Raw genomic sequence first — 27,443 nt, 5'->3', positions numbered from 1 at the left:
ATTTTTTTCTCCAGGAAAATGAAAATTTAGTGAAATTAAAAAATAAATTAAGTCAAAAGGAAATTATTGACAGCTTCAGTGCATGATGAAAGATCTAAAAGTGAGCAAGGTTGTATTATTCTCTATGAGGGTATGCTGATTACACTTTATAAAACAAGATTTTATCCCATAGAACAGGTATATATGCAATATATACAATCATAAACAGAATTAGACATAAAATTTATGATTTTTAGGAAGTCATGTTGAAAATTTAACTAAAATTTTTCTTCTAGATAGTTGTATGCATTGTTTAAAAATTTCTCGTTAAAGAATACAGTAATTTTATCAGTTAAGCTTTTAATACAAAGCCTGGTAAGTACTTACATCAACAGCTGCTAAAGCCTCCGAATGGAAGAAAAGAATACTGGATAGACTAGCTCTCAAAGAACATTTTCTCAGTTAAAAAAAGTTTTAGTTATTGAAAGTTATTGAGTATTTGGAATGTAAATAAGTCAGCTGATTTGGATAAATGAACAAAAAAACCATAGGACCTACTTTCAGTAGTTTGTTATCTTACCATCAGAGGACTAAAATCTAAACTACGCCTCCACTAAGTTTCCCAATACACTCGTTTTATGCTAAATCGATAAAGTTGGGAATGACATTAACATGACAATTGGTCTGTGTCAGGTGATCAGATGATTCTATACTGTGTCTCGTGGTTCCGTGTCTATTGGTATATACATATAACCTGATGTTATATGTGCATGTACATAGTATACAATTACTGTTTATTCTAAAACATAACCTATAACCATCCAGGTGAATATCGACAAAAATGAATGTACCAACTAGAAGAATTTTTATGAAAGTAGGAAAACCATATAATATTATCATTGTTCGATCTCTGAGCAAAGAAACTTTATCTCAATGGTGGTGTAAGCTTACAAATCAGAAACCAAATCGCAAGACTTTCAGAAGTGATATTTATGGACAGGAACCTTATAAATCCAACTACGAATCAAGTGATAAAATTAGTTTCCCTGCATATTGTTTATTGGTAAGCTATAAACAAAAAGTGTTATATATTGCAGAGAATTGATTATTATAAACAGTATCTTTTTGTATCGAAAAATTTAAAAACAGAGTGTACCAATTTGTGCATTTTTGCTTGGTACATGGCAAGTTCAAAGGCTTAAATGGAAAACAGATTTAGTGGAAAGGCTAAAAGAGCGTACTAGCCATGAACCTTTTGAATTACCAGAAAAGTAAGACGAATAAAATTTATAATATTTTTACTATTATAGAATTATATGGAACAATGATCAATTTTATTCAGTTTAGATGATTTGGAGACAAAGGAATATTATCCTATTAGAGTGAGAGGAACATTTTTATATGATAAAGAGTTTATGGCAGCAAATAGAAGCCTGATAAAAGATGGTAAACCATCAGATGCCAATTTTTCTTTTGGAAGCAGATCAGAAAGGGGATATCATATTATTACACCCTTTAAGTTGGCAGATAGAGAGTAAGTAGAGATGTACTAAAAGGATGTACTTTTATTCCCCTTTTGTTTTAAAGTTTAAAATATTTTGCAGCTTAACAATTCTGGTAAATCGTGGCTGGATTCCAAAAACATTAAAAAATTCACCACAGAGACATCAATTTGAGGTAGAAGGTGAACAAGAAATTGTAGGAATTTTAAGAATGAGTGAAAGAAGACCACCTTTTGTTCCTAAAAATCGTCCACATCATAATATGTGGTATTATAGGTATGTAAAAATATTAGCACTATAATTCCCAAATAAATCTTTGTTTATTTTTCAGAGATGTGAATGAAATGGCTGAAAAGGCAGACACATCTCCTATATATCTCGAAATGAGCATTAACAACAATTTGAATCAGTATCCAATTAGTGGTCAAACAAGAGTGGAATTACGAAATGAGCATTTAAATTATCTCCTCACATGGTATTGTCTGTCTGGAGCTACTGCGTACATGTGGTACTGGAAATTCATAAAAGGAATACCAATAGCATATTGAAAACAAGCATTGAGTATGCATTTAGGTCATAAAGAAAATAGTTATCACGCGCATGTATATATAAAAATCATATATTATTAGTCTAATATTTTTTTGTAATTTAATCCTAGTAATTTAATAAATAAAATATATTGTTACAATCATTCTATACCATAACAAAGTGATTGTACTATGCTAATAAAAAAATATCAATTCTTCATTAAAAAATGTCGCTTTTTATTATTATAACAACAACAGTGATAACCACTACCAACAAAATTGTCAACAATGGTCATGGTATACAATTACATTGAAGAAGTCAGCATAGAAAATACAAATATGAAAATATACCATACAAATATGAAAATACACCATGTACTTTTCTTTCCTTTTTTCTTTTTAATCATTACATGTACGTATTTACTCTAGTGTAATAATCACGGCTTTCGCAATCCGCGAGTAACCGTTTAAATGATAACTACGAAAAGGGGACATATTTATTGAACTTTTCAATTTGTCGTGCCTTCAGGAAATTCCGTGATTGACAGCCATACGTATATCATCGTAACAACATATAATTGATCATGGCACCCTCCAGCATTTTCAGGTACTGAAAGAGGTATTATATTTGTCTTTTTATTAAATTTGAAAGATGAACATATATCACGTTTGAACGTAGCATATGAAATACAAAGTTTTACATATATTCTGAAATAACGAGTACCTGTCCAGACCAACAATTTTGTAAACGGTGTATATTATCATCTTACGTCATTTTAAACAAATATATATATCTCCTCGAACGTATTATAAAATGAAAGAAATATACAGTAGTTTTGCACAAATTACTGTGTTTGTTATCCTAAATCGGTAACGCCTCAAATCCATCAAGTGACACGTTGCAGATTGATCATGAAACTTGTTTCGAGGAATGTAATATGCAGTAGATAATATATCAAGGTAATTCAAGAGCTATTAATATAAATATTAATTTCATGCATTTCCTTTTCTATTTCTTTCTAAGGAGCACCAAAATTAATGAAAGTAAGGATAATCTATGAATCATATTAATTTCAAAACATCTACGCAATTAACGCTGAACAATATAATAAACGAAATTGGCTTTATTGTCGCGCTAGGATTAGGTTAGTAGACGTAAAAAGCATTAACACTATGTGCACGGGAAATAATCTAATAATAAACACTTTCTACGTATGTATTCAGACATATATATAGATACATTATTATAACGATCCTCCTATACCCTTTAAAAATATCAAATACAAATAACAAATCGTTCGATTTGCGAAAATTTTATAAAATATATTATTCGAATGTAAAATAAAATATAATAATTATTCTTATCAAGTATCTTGTTCGCATTTATTCTCTTCTCTTTCTTTTCATACCTATATTTCTAGCAACAATTATCGAGCAGGCTTTTTATACGTTTCCATAGAATATGTTCGACGAAAGTATAACCACTATTGCACTACAAGATATCTCGTCCAATTTCTCCTTTCCATGGATGCATCCATTCGAGAATAGCTTGAGGTATTTTACTCGTTTAGAACGCAGGTGCGCACCAAAGCATCGCATACCGAGTACGGATCGCAATTGCTGCTGGGTCTCCTATCTTCCAAGTAACCTTTCTTTTCCTCCGCAACACCTCGAGGAATACGAATACTAACGTTACGGTTGGCCACGCCAGCACTGAAGTCGTGTATGCTGCTAGTTTCGCATTTTCCGGTTAAACGACGTTCATTGTCCTTCCCTCCGCGTGGGTCGTACGCTTGAATATGCCTGAGGTGTTGTTTGCTCAATTTGTCGATTGCCTTCTCGATCTCGGCGATACCATTCTCGGCACGCATGGCTTTTGTCGAGAAGTTCGTGTGCGCACCGGCACCATTCCACGTACCATCCATGGGTTTCGGGTCTAGGGTGACAATCACACCATACTCCTCAGCTACACGATGAAGAATAAACCTGGCAACCCACAGATCGTCTCCACCCGATATCCCGCTGCATGGACCAATTTGGAACTCCCATTGAGAGGGCATAACTTCTGCGTTAGTACCGGCAATCTTTACGCCAGCGTAAAGGCAAGCTCGATAATGAGCTTCAACAATTTCGCGGCCAATTACTTTATCGGCACCTACACCGCAATAATAAGGTCCTTGAGGGCTAGGGAAACCATTTTTTGGCCAACCAAGTGGTCTATTGTCAAAATCAAGGAAGGTGTACTCTTGCTCGATACCGAACCATGGATCTTGATCCTTAACAGCTTCCATAGCCTCGTTACATTTGAAACGCTTATTTGACTTAGTCGGGGTCATGTCGCTGTAGTAGGTATCACAAAGTACTAGCTTGTTATTTCCGCGACGGAACGGATCATTGTAGATCGCCACCGGACAAAGATAAATGTCGCTGTTGGCACCATCCGCTTGGTATGTCGAACTTCCGTCGTACGTCCATATTGGCAGTTCTGGAAACCAGAAACCAATACATATTTGATTAAGAAATTTTCTCTAGTTATTGGCATTTATTTTATTTTACTTTCACTTTTACAATGATTTATAGACTATGAAATAATTTGTATGTTAATATGTTAATGTTGTTAAAAGGTGATTGTTATAAATAATTCATTAAACTAGATTCGACTTGATCGTAAAAGTTTAGCTAAATATCAAGTAGTAAAGTAATAATAGTCAAATAATAAATCTTTTCTTTTTGTAAGAATTGATAAGCATCATTCATATAGTTGCTGATAAATATACCTACTGAAAATACTAATAAGATTTCACTTAACGTTGATATTGTATTTCGTTCTGCTTTTACTGATACAGATTCAATGCTTCATTGTAAAGAAGCGTTTTATTTTCGGATAAATAAAAGAGCTCGTGTATATTCGTAGAAAGCAGCTATTTAGCTATCTCCGTTAGCCTTGGCTATCTTTAGGATGGATTAATCTTGCAATTCTCGTAGCAGATATTAAGGGACTTGATCTATTCAAATTTTGAATTGTCTATCTATTAATGAAGAAAAATTTTATTTGTTTAATTGTTCTATGAAACATTACTTTAACATTGTAAAGAGTAGTAAGTAACTAAATAAAAAAATAAGTAACTAATAAGTAATAAGTAACATAAGTTACTTATTAATTATTAATTAATAAACAAAAATGAAAATACATTTATTTATTGGTACTATCGTCCGACGAAGTTCAAAACAAACGCATATTTCGATTTACATAATCGATTCCATGCAAGTACTACTCTTAAATTGCCGACATTCAAACGTGGCCCCGTGAATTCTACGCGCCGCAGATGTTAATGATTTTGTAACGCGCGCAGAATCTCATGAAGACGGATGGATATTATTCGTAATGCTGACAAACGTTTGAGATTAATGCATATGTGCCGAGCGATCAACTATTTTGCACATCATACCTTATGTGTTATTAATATTCACAATGTATTATTCGTGAAGCTTGAACTTTGCATGCATGAATCGAAAACGAGGAAAAAGATGAAAAACAAATGTTTCGAGATGCGAAATATTAAATATAATCATCTGATGTTTATTAAACATAGTTCCTATCGTGACATAATATTCAATAAGATTAGATAATATTGACCGGAGAAGATAATTTACTGTTTTTACAACAAACAAACAATTTTGAACATTTATGAAACACTTTGTGAACACGTTTACACGTGCTCTCATGTAAGAAAGTGCTTCGATTTTTTGCCCGACCTTTAATTACGGTAAGTAATTACTTAGTTTGGTGTTTGTAATGGATCATTTGTTTCGATTCACTGAACTGGAAATCAACTAGTTCAGTCGCATTTTGATGTAACTACATGGAGTAATGAGAGTTTTGATCGGCGTAGTTTAAATTACTCTGTAATTTGAAACTGATATTAAATTAACTCTCTTTAGAAAAGGATCTCCACGATAAAAAATTATCGAAGATATGAAATTATTGATGTTTTCATGATTAAGTTTCTGTAATTAATATTGGATGAGGTCGAGATGCGTTTTCTTAACGAATAGTATACTAATAATAATATGCTAATTCGAATGAATTTAACACGTGATGAATTAAAAAATACTAGATCCATATTTTCAAGTTATTCATCCATGATTAAAATTTAAGCATTATCTTTCGAAATAAACATAAACTCAGTAAACATTACTTTTCTCATGCATCATGGATTTACACAAATCTAGTGTTCTTAAACTTTAGAATCATCTATGAAATTTAAAATATTCTTATCCCAAGAATAGGCTAAAAAAAGGAGACCTCAAAATCTCGTCACAAATAATACATAACATTTGTTAACGAGGAACTTCCATTGGGAAGTACTCGCACATACAAAAGAACTGCTGATTGATCTTGAAAAAATATTAAATTGTAGTTGCTATTTTCCTTAAAATAAAAAAAAATTACTTTTTCATGGTAAATATATCAAGACTAAGATACTAACCTGACGGATGTTTCGGCACAAATTCTACAGTCCTGGTCTTGCTTCGCAAACCTTCACCAGTACCATCGATCCAGATGTATTTCGCTTGAATTTTATCCTCTGGTTGAGGCAGGTCAAGATACTTATTTAACAAGGTCTTGTCTAAGGCCGCGTTCGGCGACTCCTTCAGCATAACGCGCGACATAGTGATGCTGCAACACGATAAGAATGGTATTAACGACTATAACTATTATTTCCTGTGTCGAAATATAATGCAATTACATATGTACTATCAAAACGGACTACATTGTATCATAGCACCTATAATAACTAGACCGCGCGTATTAAATATTAAAAATATTATATATAAATAAATATTATTAAATATTATAACGAGTACTATACTTTGGAAATTTTACATATTTTTACGTATTATATGCATTTTAGGCATTTTTGCATCTCCAACTTCTCCATAAACGTATCCATAACATTATAGTAATACTAATAATAACTAATAATAACATATCATACAATATTTCGCTCATCCAATCGATTTTGCTCCATTATACATGAAAAATTTTTCATGAAACAATAAAGGTAATTTTAAAATTCGATCTCTTGAAAATCTCGAACAAAGATTTTGTTTGACATTCGAATCGTTCGTTTCGATATTTGCCGGAGAGTATCGATTCTGAATTCAGACGGATGATGGCGTCGCGTAGTGGCCAGAACGTGAACTCCCCATGTGATATTAATGAGGATTCATTCGCACATGTCAGATGCAGCGGCACACGGCATAAAGGATCCTCTCGATTTATTCTCGGTAGGACAGAAAGAGAGGTGCGCCTACGTATCACGCAAGAAGCATCGGGCATCACGCAGTACGCACGCGGGAATCGCGTGCTACTCCAGCCCCAAAGAGTACACGCATGTTGCCAGTCGCCCACGAGCAACGCACTCGAATGATGTTCCTAAAGTTTTTAACTGATATCATAACTCTAACCACACACGTGCAAATATTTCGAACGTTTCGAAGGTCGAATCGGACTATTTTTAAAATTTTTCCCTTTGTTGCTCGGATGATACATATACGATGAAACCAATATATGTATAGAATGTATCAAGTGTTATGAATGTATACAATATGTAGTAAATATAAACTAACAACTTCGCGTACTATTTTTATTAATAATTTTAGAAAAACTTTGTATTACTAACATTTCGAAATGTTTATATATAAGAGTTAACATAAATTAAAGCAGAATGAGAAGGAAACTAAATGAATCTTTTAGGCACTTCAAAATTTTTCAATGGAGTTCATTCCACTTTTGTTTGATCGTTGGAATCGGATGTAATTCGATATCGATATATCGAATAATAGCTTTTTGTATATAAATTTGTTAAAATTTGATTCTTATTTATGTAATTATTCATCTCTTATTCTGAATTACTTAGTTGTCATTTAATAAACATTGTTACAAGCGTTATTAAAATTAGTTTAGTATTCTAGATAATTAGGCAACTAAACATATGTACATAAATCATTTCTTACAATAAAAACTATCATAAAGCTGAAAATCAATTGAAAATTTAGAAAATTATTTTTAAATTATAAACACATTTAAAGAGTTAAAATCATAATAGAACTTAAGTTAAGTATTACTTTAATCACGATCTAATAAAAAATATACATACATATATTTTTTGTTTCATTACTATATTAATTATATCAACAATTATTGTTTGGAGAAAGTTAATAAATATTTAAAAAATTCTCCGTAAAAGAAGAAATGAAATTTATCTTTGATCAATCAGACACTTATTCCTTTAGCTTCATTTATCATGGAATGGCGTTAAAGACACCATTTCTCTACAGCATCTTGTTCACTCGTAGTATATACAATGTACATTGTGAAACACACTGTGTAATTTACCGGTTTCTCGAGTACTGCCATTTGTAGAAAGCATGTCAGACCATATATACATATTCCTTTGAATGCAGTGAATGCATTTATAAGCTTCGCAATAATGCAAAGCGTCCCTCGATCGCGAGCGAAGAACATAAAATCTTGTCCGATAAAATTCGATCAGACTTATTCAACAGTTCTCGATACTTCTTTCGATAGTACATAGATACTTTAAGTAACTTCCCAAAAAGTTCGTGAATACTCTAAATATGTACTGTAGGGTACTATCATCTTCCTGCATTTTTATAATCGACCAAAGATGATTTTAATGAACAGTGGCGTCAATCAAGTGAACAAATATTTACATACTCCTCTTTCTGATTTATCGTTTAGGTCCTAATTAGTAAAGTATCACTACTCTACCGGCTAAAAATATTGTATATACTCTAATCTAATTAAAAGAGATTAATAGAAAAGAAATAAAATGCAAATAGAATTTAACCAAATAAATGTTATTAGTACGACAGTTGTACAAGGTTGTATGACTAATATAAAAAAACTAATATAAAAAATATAATAACAAATAAGAGAGGAAATCTGCATAAAATTCTGTAATCAAGATTCTAGGTCCATATCAAAATTTTAATAAAAAGATTTATGAAAATAAATTAATTTTATTGCAACTAAGATATTAGATGATAAAATGTTAAAACTATTAACCTTAAATAAAAAGAGTTAAAATCCATCCAGTGTCTTATCTATTTGTGCTAATATTATGGGCATATTTACGAAAAAAATATGTAATGTGAATTTTTTGTACATACTGCAAACTACATTATTCAACTCAGCGCGTACAATCTTTTAATACACTGTAAACTATTGTAAACCTTATATTTTTTTCTCTGAAGTATTAAATAATGAAATGTGATATAAAGAGATTAAGAAAATACGTTGACGTTATCTTAGAAAAGTTAAAAATAAGAATAGCGTTAAGAACAACACTTCAAGGTTCTGAACCAGTTATTCACTTTCACAATAATTACCAGCTTTTGTAAAGCCACTTTTAAATTTGATATGGCTATAAGTTTCATTATATAATTCTATAAATTTCATCTAGGATATCTTTTCAATAATCGTGTATAATGTACACTATCAAATAGATACGATGTAACGTTTGATATTAGGATCAATTAGGATCAAATAGAGTAATCGAATTAGATTTAAAAGCAGTAAATTGGATCGTTCATACCATTTTGATATTTTCCGATTTGTACTACCACTTTTTCCATTTCTGCTTCGAATTTTCTTATATCCTATTAGTACGAGGTAAAGGTGCTAGTCAATCGATCACAATTAAGCATATACTAACCTAAAACATCTGCCGACAGTGATCCATTTCGGTTTTGACCCAACAGCAACATTTTTTAAGAATCTAGTTCTACACAACTTTACGAGCATGTTCGGACCCATTTTTGAATAACGTTGGTCAAACAATCGATTCGCGTTTGTCAACTTTTGTGTTAATCAAATCTCGTTCGACTTATTTGCACGAAACGAAACGATTCTTAAGAAAGAGGCACTAAGAGTAGTAAAAGCAGAGCAAATAATCGCTTCTCGGTTTTGTTATGCAAATAACACTTTTGAAATCGAAGAAAATTGAAGAAAAAATTGGAAAGGAACTCTGAATAAGGAGAAATCGTGAAGGATCAACGTATTCTTCACTGGCCCACTAACATAAACTGTAGCAGATATTATTTATATATGTAGCTATCCCTTCCATCTTCAATTCCAACAGAAATACCGGTTTCATCGCATTTCGGATAAATTTTAAATTTGTGCTTCTCCCGTATATTATCAATCCTTGTTTTTACTTTTTAGATTGTTTTATGACGTATATATTATAATGTAGTTCTTGTTTAGTTTCTTTGTTTATTGTAAGTATGTATATAAGTATGCATATATATAACATGATACAACATACAACTGACAGTATATGTAACTATCGATCAGCGGTAGATGTTGAGATCACCCGAGATGTATCAGTGAAATCCAATACATTGCGTGACCATACAGTAGTCGTACGATGTAAACAATAGCATATTACTACATATATATATATATATATATATATATATATATATATATATATTGTATACATTTCGCTCTTAATTTATCAATCTTAATAATCGAAGCATACAACCGAGATATTTACTTTTTCATAACTTCTCACCTATTAGATAAATTATTTGTAACATTTATATAGTTCATAAATTTTTATATATTCTTGAATGATAAATTTAAAAAACATTTTATGTTTCAATTAATTTGTTTGTTATATGTCAGGTAATCAATTATTTTTTCATTATCCATTGTTTATTTCCCAAATATAATGCTACTATTGTATTCATGATTGTTTGCAAATTCTTCAGCTTTGAACAAAACAAGAAATTAATAATATGTAAGTAACGTTCATTTTTCTACAACTTCTTCTTTCTCCTGATGTCCTGTAAACTAGAAATCGCAAACTGTTATCTAGAGGAACAAACATTCATAACCTTTTACAAAGGTTTCATTAAAGATCTTTTTATCAGTGAAGAATTATGTAATGGTATTTGCAACTACTTGTACAAGCTTTATATTTGACATAAAGATAAGATGCAATCAGTGTAATACCTTCCTGTATTAATGTTATTCGTAATAAACATTCATTCATTTGATAAAATGAAACTAATACACAAAAAATAGATAACTCAGATAGAGTATAAGTTAATATCTATTTGAACGAGTACACAATAAAGATAAAATGACGCGTAATAATATATCGATTACATTAATCGTATCTATCATATTAATGTGATTATTTTACTTTTTACATATCTATAATAGCTATATTCTACAATGAGAAAGAATTTATATCATTTTTTATTAACTGAGTTATTGATTACTTTTATATGTAAAACACCTAGTGACTGTATTTACTCGATCGAAGTTTGATACGTGCGTGTATACATATGTACGTATCAATGGAACTAGCGCCACACAAGTATAAATATTGCTGCTGTAATAAATATCAAAGTAAACCAGTTATAACATAGAAATGCGGTTATTACAGATTGTTCAAAGATTTTGTCAAGAGGACTGTTGAAACATTGAATTCGTGTCTTGTTGCATGCAACACGTAAGGTTATGAATTATTAGCTTGCGAGATATTATGCTAGAATGCTCTACTAACCTATTTCCGTCAATAGAAACGATATATATATATATAGATATATATATATATATATATATATATGTTTGACTTCTTTTATACTTGATTACTGATTAACGATATCCGATGAACTCTGTTTCAATAGCAAAGCGATGAATAAATACATATTTATGCACCTTTCAACTTATTACTTCTTTTAGGTGAAATGAAGTGAACTTTATGTGTCATTATTTTCATTTAAAATGGTACACAGGAGGAACTTTTTTCAATCATTTACATTGTATTCACTAACGAAAATTGGGTACAATAACGATGCCATAATAAGAAATCGATACAGCCATAGCCGTTTTATTTTGAACTTTGTCATAAGTGAAAGAGTAACAACTTCTCGATGGAATAATTTTACATCAATAGGATACAAATATTCTTAAAGCATGAATTAATCTTATAATTAAGTTAATTTTATTTTACATATTTTATTTCTTTTATATACTATATTTTTAATTCACAGTAATTTTAATTATACTATATTTGAAACCTTGTATTTTTAAATATCAGATCTAAATATGTAGGAGTATAAACTGGTCTAAACTAAACTACTATGAAAGAAGTACTAGGAAATAAATAGTACAAACAAGTGCAACAATATCATAATTTAAGTTTATTCTGTAATGTACACATCGAAAATATCGTTCATTTGACATACTTTTATTCGTCATCTATGCTTCTTTAACTATGTGATTAGGCTAAGAATGCGTTATATTAACGCAATATTCGCGATCGTATATGTGCTAATGCCAAGAAATGTGATTCGAAAGAAATGAAAAATTCCTAATGCATTCGCTTTATGCCAACATTTTGCGATATATTTTATAAGTACGGAACTCGACGGTGTCTTTCTTAACCTTGGTTCTAAAATTTACAGAATTTCGTAGAACACACGTAGTATAAACGTTTAACGAAAATTCAGGGATTTTCCTTGTCATCATTTGTAATATTCCCTAGTAACTTTCCGGTCACTTTCAACGGAATACATTGAAATGAACGGTGTCATGCTGCGCTGCACACCCTCGAACTTAGATTGAAAGGAAGCCATGAAATCAATTAAATGTATTAATTATCCCTGTGAAGGGTTGATGATATTCAATGTTATTCGAAAATACTTGGAAGATATTTTTGTTTTTAGATTATATTAGGTCGAATTAGAAAAATTTTAGAAAAATATACATATAGTGCAAACATATTCATTATGTATTACGTACTTTTAACACATAAAACACGTTGCTATAGTCAAATTGTAACATAAGTGTTTCTTTTTTGATAAATATACGCGACAGCCAATTAAAACAATTACTAAGTATAATCTGTAACAGAAGAAGTTAATGTAAAGTATAAGTATAATCTGTAACAGAAGAAGTTAATGTAAACAAAATAATATAAAATATATATATAGTATCATACATATTATATATAAATATATTATATAATTATATAATATATATATATATTTTTTTTATCTATTTTACTTCTTTCATAAAAAGATACATATTACCAATTAGATAATCGAATTCATTGAGTGTGCATGCTTGTATGCATCAGCATGCATCAGTGTGCATCAAAATCGTTTATGACGTTAATGCTTGTTAGCTAAATAAAACGCAATCTAAAATTAAATGTACGATACTTTCGACCGCTTAACTAATCGTTTAACATATTTTCGAGGGCTTCGGCGCATATCTCTTAATTATAATTGATCGATTGATATATTGATAGTTCTGACGCTATACTTCAATAAGTTGTATTAAATATTTATTTAATAGAAAATATACTTCTATTAAATATTTATTTAATTATCTTACTTTAGCTCTATATTAAATATAAAAATTAATTCTGCTATCTTGCTTCTTGTTTATATATATATCTTATGTCTAGATGTGTTACGATGTTTACGACAATTTACTGAAATTGAATCATGAATTTTCAAGTAGGTAGTATGTGACATACAGCTACCTAGGTATTTCAGGCACATATATACATGTGCCTCAAGGATACCTATAAATCATGATTCATTCTCGAGAAGCTGTTTCGTCTCGTGACGGCCTTCTAATACCACAATTTTCACTTCCGTTTTTTTGTCGCGATAACCATTACAATTAACGATAATACCAATATGAACATTTCCTGTAATTTTGTCATTTAAAATAATGACGCTTTCTCTATCATTCGATGATTTATGCAATTACATATATATATATATATATATTATATGTACCTATGCATGTATTATTAAACAAATATTCTGTTCTTAATATTTAATTAACATACGAAACCAAATGTATTGAACTAAGTTTCAACATAAGCTGAAGAAAGTACGGGAGGTAAATAACTGTCCAAGGATGGGTTGACACATTAATCCATCTAACTCTAAGTGCATATATAGAGGATAATAAATATCAAGCTTGCCAAGTGCAATTAGGATGTATACGAAACTATCTAATGATTTAATTACACATTTAATTAACGAAGGAACTCAACCATCATTTATTTCGTTGAAATCTCGAGCACATCAAGAACTATCTCAATAATCAAATTAAATGTATTATAATATCTTGTAAAATTATTTTTTATGCATCTTAAACGGTTTCTCTTATTGAGATCAATTTTCCATTTTTATATATTTAAGAAGTTACTAGCTTTAAACATATACCTATAAATTTTCAATCGATATCTTTTAAGAAATAATAAAATACTTCAGTGAAATAAAATATATAGGACTCTGAGTATATCGAATTGAATGTTATTGGCAATTGAAATTATAGCTTCTGTTTATTTTAAGATCTTCAATTTGCATTTTCAGATGCTTATTATTATGTGTCTAATTGTAAGTTCTTGTGTTATAGAGGAGAAATTGACCATGACCCAACATTTCATTTCCTTAGCTATTAAAGATACGATGCTATGATAATTCTAGGAGGACAAGGCAGTACATTACTGAAACTAACAAATAATGTAAGTTAAGCTAACATTCAGTACAATATAAATAAATGTGATGGTATTGAGATAACGTACAACTTAATTCGAATAATGTAACATTTAGAGAATTTATCCGGTGTTAAGATAGTGGGATCATAGTGGGCATTGAAGTTTGCCAAATGCAATTGGCAGGTGAACATATTGCATACAGCTCAACTGACGTTCGAAAGCAACGGTAGGTATAGATAACAGACACGAAAATAGTTTTCGGTCCGAAGTGCACTAGATTGAAAGTGCATTTGGCTTCCGGGTAGAAGAGCGGCGCGGAAACATCTCGTCATCCTCAAGATGCTCACTCGATCAGAATGAAGGTTCATATTCCACGTCGGACATCGCACCACGATCTTATGTATTCTTGCATGTATTCATTGCCATGTGATTTTCTATTTTCTACGTATAAATATACTCATATAATCGAACGTATACCTATTTTTCTGATATTGGGTTGTCATTAGAAAAGAAACAATATTTATTTAACGATAAGATTAAAAGTATGTGATTAAGAGGCATAGATTTCATCTGTTTTTGAAACAATTGAATTTGTTGTTCTCTATTCTGTAAACATAATGATAAATATATAGGTTTTACAGTTAAGAATCTTACGAGAAGACAATATTTGTTCATTGATAAGATTTAAGCAAGGACGAACGTGATAGCTGTACGCTTGAAGTATGGGAAAATCTTCCAAAGATATCGAATCTATTTTCATATCTTTTGTTCTTGACTAAAATGTTGAATTTTCAAACACCGAATTGTGTATACAAAAATTTGATTGTTGTCTTAATGGTCAAACGTAATCTTTGTTAACTTGCTTTTAGCAAATTTTCCATTTCAAAATTCAATGATAACGACGATATATCTAAAATGATCTATTATATCTGATTATTCTGATGAATAAGTCAGTTATTTAACAAATATACACTGATAAGAAAAACAAACTTTGTAATAGATTAGCGTAACAGTATTAAATTCGTAAATTGAATATCGTTGAGTCATTGTATGTATTAGAGAAATGTATCATAAAGAAATAATATTGTTTTCAGAACAGTCGATACTTTCCTTCTATTTTCGAAGAGTTTAAATGAGAACGTTCTACATCTTTGTACCTACGGACGATCGATTACACCTTACACCATGTTCAACAAAATGTATTATTGCAAACCGTGGCATTCGATATGTTATCAAACATACGTATACACTTTCGATTTCGAAACTAAGCTATTATAATTGAAATAGGGATTATTTCAGAATATTTCCAAACTCTTTAATCTCCTACTTTAAAGTTGAGCGATCCAGTCGAAAACAAATGTATGTCACAATACTTTTATTTTCATTGGAGAACAAATATTAGGATAAATAATTTTCTTAGAAAATTTGATACGAAATTGTAATTATTTTGACCAATTCTAATTAAAATTTATTCCTTTCTTTGAAATTAGTCCCTTCGTTGGACAGTATTATTTGCGTTTTCTTGACATTTAAAATAGCAGAGATATTTTAGGTGAACAGAGTAGTGACCCACCCCAGATATTACTTGCTTAAGAAGATCAGTGGAACACAGCTAAAATCGCAAAATAAATTTCCTGCAACTATGTCGCTTTTCAGTACTATGTATTACCAAAATTACGAATTATCTTATCTCGTAATATATATTAATAATATACTAACAAAAGTAACGAAAGAATCTCTTTCATAAAAACTTTCATAACTTATTCACTAATGCGTTAATAAAAAAATATTTAATTGGACGTAACCGACTGAATCTTCTATTTTTATTATATTCCTTTTTTACTGAAATCAATCAAACGATAAAATTGCGATAAACCCATTTTCCATCCAAAAAAATATTTTCATGAGCCGATCTAGAAATTTCTGCACACAATGACTATTATGCAGCAAAGGGCGCAAGTTACCACACGAAACACACAATAATCTCTGTAATCCGCTCGTCAAGATGGCAGATAATACAATATTTCTGGAGCGCGTTCGTGTCTGAATAGACGATCGCAGGCCTGTTATGATTACGGAGCGTTTGCAACAGTCTGGCGACACACTTTCTTTAGTTTTCGGAACAAACACGCGTCGTCCGATGATTACACGTGTTACCGCGGCCCCCATTGCTATCACTTCCATTCTTGTTAATACGAAAGAACGTTGGATCGATTCACTGTCGACGTTCTATCGTCATGGAAACTTGCGAAAACATATCCACGCGATTCACCAGACCCGATGACCCAATCCTCCATCATTATGTGGATTCGCGGCCTCACATGGGTTCAGTGTGCCACGTAGAACGGAAAAAAAGAATCACGTGCGTACAAATCCTTCACGTCTGTCAGTCGCCTTGGCTCAGTTTTTGCGAATTATTTTTCTTGGCCATACATTAACCCGATATTTAACACTTCATGTAGTACAGTGACATGCAAAGATTCGTCAGTTAAATGGATTTTTCATTTTATATTTTATTGTAAAGAATTACTGTTAATATCGAATGTAAGGTTATGGTGAGCAAAGGAAAATAGTAGAATAGATAAACACTATTATATAATATTAGCCAAATTCTTTAAAATATCATTTTCAGATATTAAAATGAAAAATCTATTTGACTGGCGAAACTTTTGGACGTTACTGTAGGTACAATGGGTGTATAAAATTATCTAATTAGATTACATGAAAATATATATCTATTTCGTAAAATGACGGTTTTCATACGAAACAAAGTAATAGATCGATGTTGAATACTTATCGAGTATATGTGGTTATACACGATTTAAGTCTTCGATTAATAAGTCTCGCTGCAAACTAGTTATACCATAGTTCGTGTTTGTTACATTATATAACGAATTAGAAAGCAATAGTGTATACTATATTTCGTAATAATCAGATACAACGGAGTGTCGTTACTGTGTGATAAACTATTTCAAATTAATTCAAATATTTTTTTAAGCTTGTATTTACCTCAAAATACACGGAATAATTCTCAGGCTTTATGAACAATGAAGATGTTTTATTCAGGAATGGTTATCACCTTGAAATATTCACAAACAACCTAGAAGAATTCCACTTCCCAATCACATTTCTGTGTCTAAAACAGTCTTGGCTAATTAACATAATACTCTTGCTATTAACATATGATGTCATTTCATCATTTTATGAAGTAAACACAAATGAACTAAACATATTAAATCAAAGGTATCGTTAACAAATATTATTTGACATATATTTCCATCTTTTTTTTTGTTTAAAGTTCGATTAAAATAATTAATGAGTTATTTTAAAAACATTAACTTTAATTTTTCTTTTTATTTAATTTAGAATAGAGTTTCATTCATAGAAGCTGATTTTTATTAAGAAATATTCTTGTTATTCTATTTTTACCCATGATCAACACTTAGTAATATGGGATGAAATTAATCCACAAAAGATAAAGGCTTATCAAAGCGTAGAAAACTAGTTAAGTCAAACTGGTTAAACTGTTTACGGAAGCTGTTGTTTGTTACCAACACCATCGGCTAAATTACAGGGACGCGGATATATAGACAAATATAAGTATCGAATATGGTTCTCACGACACTTAATACGCGAGAAAACATCGGTGATGTTTTAATGACACCACCACATGGTTTCCAACATAATACCGGACACGCATGTTTGTTATAATCATGAAATTACCAAGAAAAACATTTACGTCTATACACTATTTAACTTGTTAACTAGTTTGTCCTCCAACTAGAAACTTAATGAAAATGACTCAACGGTTAAATTTGTTTTACTCACAAATGTAAATACTATATTATAATTCATTACGTACTGTGAAATTGTTACATCCAAAAGATCCGTGTGACAAAGTAATTAAAATAATTAGGGAGGATTATTAGTCCTTTCACAGTTCAATTGGACAGAGACTCTATTGGACAGAGAACTATTTCTACAAATTCCTATAAATGTAATACATAAGTTGTAGAATTTGTATAATTCTAGGTAATTCATATAAATAATTATAATGCTATAAATTTCACCGTATATTATATTTTAATATTATAATTATCACTATTTACTTTTAATATATTATAATTATATTATAATTATCAATATTTACTTTTTGTGAAAAGTCGAAAATATGTATGCAATGAAAATTTTGAAGATAAAGAGATAATTATTTTCGAAATCGTTCGTTCCGAATTTTTCGTTATTTTATTGCATCGTAATGGGGTTAAGAGTAATCCCAATGAAACATAGTACTCTTAATTCTGGAAATGGAAAATACATAAAAGTAAGCTAATCGTTAAAAAAGATAGAAGAAGTGATCATACTTTATGAATCGAAGTAAATGAGATGGTTTTATCCTTGAGATGGTTTGAATGCATTGCATGCAAGGAATAATCGACTAATGGATAAGATAACTACAAAAAAAATTTTCCACACGAATTATGCAGGAATAAGACGTTAGTTAATTACAGTTAGGAATAAATCGCGATTCTTAGAGACATGTTAAATCGGCGTATTAACGATTAATGTCGCAAAACATTATGTCCTGTATCTGCTTTTCTTTCTCCACATGAAACACCGTTCCCGGAATCATAGCAATCACTATCGTGACTGAACGCGTATATTCGAATGCGCTAGATGCTATATCATATTTCACGTAGTTCGTTGGAGCACGGTTCAATCGGTTGAAATGCAAACCGTCGATATCCTGAATGAAAATTTCATACAATTCGACAACTTCTATTTTAACGATGTAGGTCAGTGTCTTACTTCCACTACTTCAACTGCCGGTTTAATCCTGACCGTCACTGAAAAAATCGATAAAAATGCATTCATTTACGTACGCCTAATTGAAGAGGAGTATTGAAATCGACTATATTACTACAAGTGGTTGTAGCGTATTGAAACAATATAAAAGAAGGAGATTGAAAAGCAAATAAATGTATATATATATATATATATATAACAGTGGCTCACAGAAATATTTGAACATTTACCATAGAACATTTTTATGAATATATTCCACATATTATACAAAACTTTTTGAAATTTCATTAGCACTGTAATGAGAGATTGATTAAATTGACAAAATTTGGAATAATCTGAAAATGTATATGGAAGTTAAAAAATACTGCAAATATATATTTAATAAAAGGTTAATATAAGAATAAATAGCAGTGTTAAACATATAATTAATGCTGAAAATCGCACTAAATACTGGCTAGTTAGTAAATGAATAGAATTCACTGTTCAGATACTTTGGTGATATCTATGAAGCATATGTTTGCGATAAATATATTGTAACTTCTATATTACATTTCCAGATTCGCTTCAAACTTTAATGATAATCGTGTCTCATTACAGAGCTAAAGAAGATTTCAAAATGTTTTATATAACACACACAATATATTCATACATTTCCTAATGAGAGAGAAGAAGAAATAGAGAGTATAGCAGAAAAATACGAAGAGTATAAAAATATGTATAAGAGATTTAGAAAGAGCTATAATCGAGCGTCGTAAAGAAACGAAGAAGAAACATGGGGAGAGAGATACTCTAACTGATTGTCGCATAATTTCGTTTCGTTAGACGTAAGTAGAGATAAGCATTATTTCAACTCGAATGACTGCAAAATGACACCAATCAAAATGTATAAATAGATTCACTCGGTTTATGTAAAAAGAAATAACGGAACACTGCTCCCATGTAGTTGTTGTATAATATCTTTATCTTAAAATTCTAAATTAGTATTACCACTATTTCACGATGAATGATTATAAAACAATGATTTTATTGTTCTGTTTTACACAACACAATAATACACTACTAATAATGCTTACTATATAAATACTAATTTTTATAGGAATATAATTTTATAGTATCTAACAAATTATTATGTTTAATATAGATTATTTTATAATAATATAGTAATTTGATAGCACTAATTTTATACAAGATCAGATTTTTATTACACAAAATACAAATAATTTCATGTAACAACTCTATTCGATTACAAAAAAAAAAAAAAAATGTACAAAAAGGAAGAATTTATTCGATTAACGTATAGTTTTATGATTTGAATATTCGCAGAAGAGCTCGATGTTATTTCAAATGCAAGCGCATAATTTCAAGGAAATTCCGTTTTATCTACCATGCCAATGAAATATATTTATATACGTATCATGATTTAAGGTATCATAGCTTTCTTCTGTCCAGCGCGAGCGTAAGATGCTCTTTGTTCGTTCTTTGTTCAACTAGCGAGAAGATATGTAATCGTTCTCATTATAAAGCAAGAGTTTAGATATCGCCTGTCAAATGAATATTCCACATAATGCTAAACTAAACTGCTAAAGTAACTACTAATAACTTTATAATTAATTATTATTGTTAAAAACAAAAAGTTACACTATTATTGCAAAAGACGCATTGTAAAATTTATTGCGAAAATGTAATTCAAGAAAACTGCATCATTATTATAAAAAAATTTATTGCAAAAGTTATCGTGAAAAAATTCAAAAAAGTTGAACTATTTTTGGAAAAAAGCTACTTATCTAATGAATATTCTGAATAATATTAAACTAAAACGCTAAAGAAGCAACTAATATTTTTATAGTTAATCAATATAAAAAAAATAATTCAGAGAAATTATATTATTATTATGAAAAAATGATTAGGAATTAATTATTTTTATCATTTTAATAGGGTATAGCCATTAGCGCAAAGATAAGGTTACAGCAAATGCGTATTCTGACGAATTGACATTCTAACGAATTCAATACGACAATGTAATTAAATATGTATATAAACCTTTTATGAGCGTGTGCATTGCTATCTTCAGATGTTTCATTCGCCAGAACATCAATTCGCCCGAATACCAATCCACAATAATCGTAGCCTCAGGCAGCTATTAGAGTTATGTGGAAATAGAAAAGTTAATTCTTAAAGATAAATATTACAAAACAAACTACGAGAGAAGATTATTCTGTTACTATGATTAGCAAAAAAACTTGTTAAGTAATCTTCAAATTTATAGCCTCTATACTCCTACAAGGCTTTTTACTAACAATTTACATTTTAATTTTTGTAAAGTACACATAAACGTACACACTGTATCTACTACTATTTTCCTTTACTTTTAATTAACATGAATGATAATTCCACTTTTCCCACTTAAATGGTGGAAAAACACATTAGATCGTTTTTAACTGAAATTTTACTGAAACATTAGTGTTCTCTTTTCATTGAGAACTGTTTCTGTTGTTCATTGTAATTAGCAAAAAATGTAAATCCTGGAAGATTGCCAGTCTCAATTTTATATCAGGGTACTTCAATGTAAAAAGTGATAAATCAAATATTGTATGGCATAGAATAGATTAAAATATAATTAAAGTATGAATTGAACTGTATACTTCAATGACGAACTATTGTCAACACCGTCATTTTATAAATAGTACTTCTTTCTTTACTAACGCAATACTTAATGAAAACAATACCTAAAGAAAAAGTTATACGATAAAGAAACCAATGAGAATAAATTGCTTAGTATTTCAAACAATAATTCCTTTCTTGCTACAAATACGGTTTTCAAATTTCTTTTAATCGTGCATTAATCCACTCAATTCTATGAAATACTATAAAATCCTTTATCACAACAATCACATAGATTTAACTGTATCATTCTACTCAAATTAATATCTAAAATCTATGCTAAAAAAAAAAGTGTAAATTCGAAATATTTTCCCTTTTTTTAAATAAAAAACATATCAGTTTGATCGAAAATCGATGCAATATCTATATAAAGAGGAGGATCAGTGTGATACTCACTGGTGTTATCGCTGGTCCAGCGATCGTGCAGAGTACTGGTATTCTGGCTGATCGTTTGATCGATGATTGTGAAACGGAGTTGCGCGTTGCGTCCTATCGTGTTGTGTTGTTGGAAAGAGTTAAAAGGCACTGGTCATGAAGGCAACGAGCGTCTGATAGCACGGTCCGTGTTACTACCGTAGGAGCGTGGCTGCGATATTTATGTAGAGAAGCGTTTCAGCGCACGCGTCGCTTACCCCGCGCTCTTCGACTGCTACGATTCCCCACCTCTAGCTTCAAAGTGATTATCCGATGTGATCGTAGGTCCAGTTGATCGTTACATGCCGGAAAATTCTTGTCTGTCCGTGTTGCCATGGTACTTGCCGGTCACGAACCATCCACGGAAATTATTTGCGAGCTCTCCATCGATGATGTAACTTGAACTTGTCCAAGGTTAAAATAGATCATCGTTGATCATCGTATAGAAACCTCGAGGAACAATTTTTCTGATTCCTTAATTTTAGGTGGCTCATCAAAACAATGCACTGCAATGAATATCGATACGATTACATTACTAGGGGAAAATGCATTTTTCCCTATTGAGTGAAACATGAACCATTAGAAAAGTTTCTCTTTTTTATCGATTTTTCATAAAAACGTAGAGCACCTATTAATAAACATTTTCACACGATTGAGAATGTTATCGTATGACGAATTCGAACACCGCGTGCAAATGCACGTGTGGCTTTACTCAGCGATTAAAATTTTTACCTGACATTAACCTTGTTTTATTTTTACTGTTTTTTTTTATAGATACTAACACGTTATTCTAGTGTAAGCGGCGTAACTTGTCTCATGTTTTCTTAAAAATGTTTAAGCATGTGTGTAAATTTCTATGTGATTATATAAGCCTCAATATAAATCTGTTTGTTAAGCGTCTGCGACTTCTGCGGCGAAAATCATCCATGCGAGAATATACATATTTTTTTAGCATTATATAGCTACTCCTGAATATAAGAATTATGTTTGTCATTTATTATTACAACAAGGTATTTTGCCAATATAAGCAAAGTAGAGAAGATAAGGCACGAACCGTGATGCAAACAACCAAGTTATGTCATACGTTGACAATACATTCTAGCAAACTATAAACATAATGCAATTGATAATAGACAACATATTGCATTTCCTCGATTGCCCACCAGTAAAGATGTATTTGGCTGTAGTCATCTGTAAAACAAGAAACGAAATTAACGTAAAACAATCATTTTTTATCCGTAAAAAATCCTATGAGAAAAGGGAGATATATTTTTACATTATTTATACTGATAATAAAAAATGATATGAATGTAAATTTAAAATAAAGTTCAAGAATGAAAAATATTGATTGAGAATTATTGAATGATCGATAATTTTATTTCGAACAAGTGTGTACATAAAATTAGCAAAGACGATATAACCTTACTTCAAATTCTTTAAATTCTTTAAATAGAATTCGAAGCAAAATTTTAGATATTTAAGACGATTTTTTTAAATAAGTCGTAAAAATTTCAACCAATCATTTCAATCAAAATAATCATTCAGATCACTCAGATTGTTCAAGCAACTTAAACAAGTGTTTTCTGTACATATATAAAATTTATGAAGTTACACCAATTATTTAAATAAATAAAATTTCCCTCGAAGCAATTTTCATATATTCTAAGTTCCCAAAATAAAATATACGTGTTAACAGATAAATCAATAACGAAGATGCCAATTAAAAGCTTCGATATTCAAAACTCAAAGTAACAAATAGCAATACAGAACTATACATGAATTTTAATAATTTTAATATAAGTGAATAGAAATTGTTCCAATAAAAGATATTTAAAATGTATAACATTTTTTAAATTGTTAACATAAAGCATAACACTTCGAGTTCTGAAAATACGTTTTTGTTACTCACATGAATCAATACTACATTAAAAAAGCTGAATGTGGAAAAACTTTTATCAAATTCGTCTCAAAGAAGTCTACAAAAATGTTTCATTAACAAATAACATCCTAAATCTAATCCTAATCCTAATCTTAAATCCTAATCTGAATAATGTCTTAAAAGTTCAATTATTATTTTTATATATTCATTAAATGATTAACTTATCACTATATCATAATAATCATCTGTTTCACGTTTTCACCTTTTAAGTTGAACAGAACGTGCCTGATATAACACGGCGGAGATTCATTATATAATATGTAATTTATATGCATCGTAATCATATAATAATCTCAATTATTTAAACTTCCTTTAAAAGAACACCCTGCGTTTTAAGTTTAGTATGCTGTGAACGATACACTGATTCCCACGATATTCGATTTGTTATACTATCATGATAAAATATGTGTATTTTGGGTAGATTTTTGTTTGTAGGGACATTTACATTGTATTAAACAGTTGTAAACAATGTTAAAAATCTGAAATAAAGAATGAGATGAACTCGAAGAAAATGATAAACTACAAATATTCAATGAAAAAATTACAAATTTCGAACGTCCTTAAATAATTTTATAAAGTATTTTACCTTTGTATTATATCGTTATTTAAAAATTAACGTTTACTGGAATATCGTATCTTATTACGTTCGTTATAAACAATTAAAAAATAACTTAGGTAAAGGTTACATTAAAAGTAGATAATTATATTTTTCGTTTATTATCAATAAATGAGTTTAATCCTAATTTAATCCTATAATCCATCTTTAGATAATTACTATATGATTGTTTGTTTATTTTGTAGCAAACATATACAATAACAAATGTGAATCATACTCAATAAAATGTCATCCACGTGATTCAAATGACAAATTCAGATAATTGTCGATTACGAAAATACTATTTTTTTTTCAAATTAATATCGGAATGTGAAGTACGTGAAATGGAAAAGAACCTTATAAATTCTACGGATTAAGAAACCCTCGTGCACACAATACAGCTAAATATTTACACATACTATGTATCAGGTGCGCTGATAATTATGAAACCGACCTTAGTCATAAAATTGACATTTTGAAATATGTGTATCATCCTCGTGTTTTTATCTGTTAAGAAATATCTTCCTTCAATTTAAATCATTTTTCGAAAACGTTCGTTATTATATCTTAAGTATCATGCCATACCGACAAATTTAAATTCCACGTTTAAAAATAAAATCAATCTTAATAATTATTTTTAATTTACGAACAGAGGACCTTGTAACTTGAAAATTTCCAAAACGTTAAAAAACTGCAAAGTTATAAGCGCTGATTTCGTTTAAATTTTCATTAAAAAACTAATTTACTATCTATATAATTCATCAAGTTTTACGATAACATAAATTTTGAAATTAAAATTAAAATCGGAATTTTTCACTTTTCCTTGTTAGACCACTTCATAGAATCGTCAAAATTAATATTAATCATAAAATTTAATATGTCGTCCATTGCTGACACGTAGAAAGTAATTTACTACAAAGTAACCGATTTTCTTCCGAAAGTTGCCTCAGTGAAACTAGTTCGTTCATATGCGAATTATGAAATCATTTACGTCAATTTTCCTTAGACACGACGATAAATAATAGTAAATAATTAATGTGAGAGATATTTAACGATACTTTTGAAGAAGCCATTATAATTAATACGTATACAGCGATATATTGTAGACATTTCCTTATAAAAAGATATAAATTAATTTATATAGGAAAAAGGAAAATTAACATACTTTCGTCATAGAATAAGAATTACAATAAACGCTTATCTATGTAGATAATCATATTATTTCATAAATGGAAAATAAACTGTAAATCAAACGATTATAAAATATAATATGTACATATTATTGCAATTAATCATGATTATTCAATTATTGTATTTAATTTATAATATATATCTTCTCTATGTAATTAATGACCTTTTAACACAAAAAATTTAATTTTGGTTTTCAAAATTGATATTATCTCGAGTTTTTACTACCCAGTAATAAATACCTCGACATAAACTATACAAAAATAGCCAATTAAATTGTGCGTGTACTCCACCGATGCATTAGTGATATCCACTTTTATTACATTCGTGTGTCAAAAGCGTATCATATTTCAAAATTTCCTCCTTCTTGTTACAATTACTTTATTTCTTTTTTATTATCGAAGCAATGGAACATGTGTTCACGAGGAGGAAGAATAAGCCGTATGATCTTAATCACGAGATCGTACAAAACTTGCATGTACTATCGCGATTTCATGAATAACGTGACCAATTTATTTAAATAAACTGTCTGAAAATTAGAGAAAATTGTCATTGAACAATTTTAGCATGATCATGAATGATCATTTGTCGTAGAGGCAGTTGATATTATTATCTAATGATAAATATGCAATAAATAAATGGATATACATGCATAATAACAATAATTAACCAGTCAAAACAACAAAATAAGTTCAAAAATAAAATGTTATTAACCTTGACTTCAGTTTCTTATAAATAAGTATCTTTTTTCTAAGATTCTAATTCTTAATTAACAAAAATGTTCATCTATTGTTTTACTAAAAGAAAGTGATTTAAAAAGAATGTAGTACAAGCTTGTCACCTTTAAGCTGACCTACTGAACCGCGATAATCGTTTATATTTAAAGCGTATACAACATTGTAGATATGCAACGTCCTCTAGAATATTGTGCCAATCATATTCTGACCCCTTAGTACAAGCGAATATATGCTCATACTTGTGATTATATAATGATTTAAAACAAGCTTCATGTGGGGTTCCCAACTGAGAGGGAAGTGATTGAATAACGGATTTCCTTTGGTTGTAGGACGATATATACAAATAATAGATAACGTAATACGCTCACAGCGTATACATTAACAATTCGACATTGAATAATTAAACCAAAACTATCAAGATGATACAGTAACCTATGATCACAGTCATTTTTTTTATTCATATTAAGAAAAAGCTATAATTTCAATTATTCGGTCATTTCAGGACACAAATAAGCAAACTACATCG

At 29.9% G+C, this 27,443-nt stretch overlaps 2 protein-coding genes across 2 annotated transcripts; one reads left to right on the top strand and one right to left on the bottom strand.

The window, feature by feature from the left end:
- The first annotated feature begins 690 nt into the window (after window positions 1-690).
- On the top strand, window positions 691-3,031 carry LOC100650774 (surfeit locus protein 1). Its single transcript, XM_012311872.3, has 5 exons — window positions 691-1,042; window positions 1,129-1,250; window positions 1,322-1,513; window positions 1,584-1,757; window positions 1,813-3,031. Exons 1-5 carry the CDS (start codon window positions 821-823, stop codon window positions 2,027-2,029), a joined length of 927 nt encoding a protein of 308 aa, XP_012167262.2. The 5' UTR covers window positions 691-820; the 3' UTR covers window positions 2,030-3,031.
- LOC100650889 (glutamine synthetase 2 cytoplasmic) lies at window positions 2,225-22,656 on the bottom strand. The gene is made up of 3 exons (XM_012311871.3): window positions 22,441-22,656; window positions 6,499-6,689; window positions 2,225-4,493 (listed from the first exon to the last, which is right to left on the bottom strand). The coding sequence occupies exons 2-3, from the start codon at window positions 6,680-6,682 to the stop codon at window positions 3,568-3,570; spliced, it is 1,110 nt and encodes a 369-aa protein (XP_012167261.1). The 5' UTR covers window positions 6,683-6,689; window positions 22,441-22,656; the 3' UTR covers window positions 2,225-3,567.
- Between the last annotated feature and the right edge of the window lie 4,787 nt (window positions 22,657-27,443).

Source organism: Bombus terrestris, chromosome 9 (genome assembly GCF_910591885.1).
Source record: "Bombus terrestris chromosome 9, iyBomTerr1.2, whole genome shotgun sequence".
NCBI classification, from domain to species: domain Eukaryota; kingdom Metazoa; phylum Arthropoda; class Insecta; order Hymenoptera; family Apidae; genus Bombus; species Bombus terrestris.
This window is presented reverse-complemented; position numbering and strand designations above follow the sequence as displayed.

What these genes read in the sequence shown, in the direction of transcription:
- LOC100650774 (XM_012311872.3), top strand. Translation starts at nt 821, where the DNA reads ATGAATGTACCAACTAGAAGAATTTTTATGAAAGTAGGAAAACCATAT. An exon ending in CCTTTTGAATTACCAGAAAA is followed by an intron (nt 1,251 to 1,321) that starts GTAAGACGAATA and finishes AATTTTATTCAG; the next exon opens with TTTAGATGATTTGGAGACAA. An exon ending in CATAATATGTGGTATTATAG is followed by an intron (nt 1,758 to 1,812) that starts GTATGTAAAAAT and finishes TTTATTTTTCAG; the next exon opens with AGATGTGAATGAAATGGCTG.
- LOC100650889 (XM_012311871.3), bottom strand. Translation starts at nt 6,682, where the DNA reads ATGTCGCGCGTTATGCTGAAGGAGTCGCCGAACGCGGCCTTAGACAAG. An exon ending in TGTGCCGAAACATCCGTCAG is followed by an intron (nt 4,494 to 6,498) that starts GTTAGTATCTTA and finishes TCTGGTTTCCAG; the next exon opens with AACTGCCAATATGGACGTAC.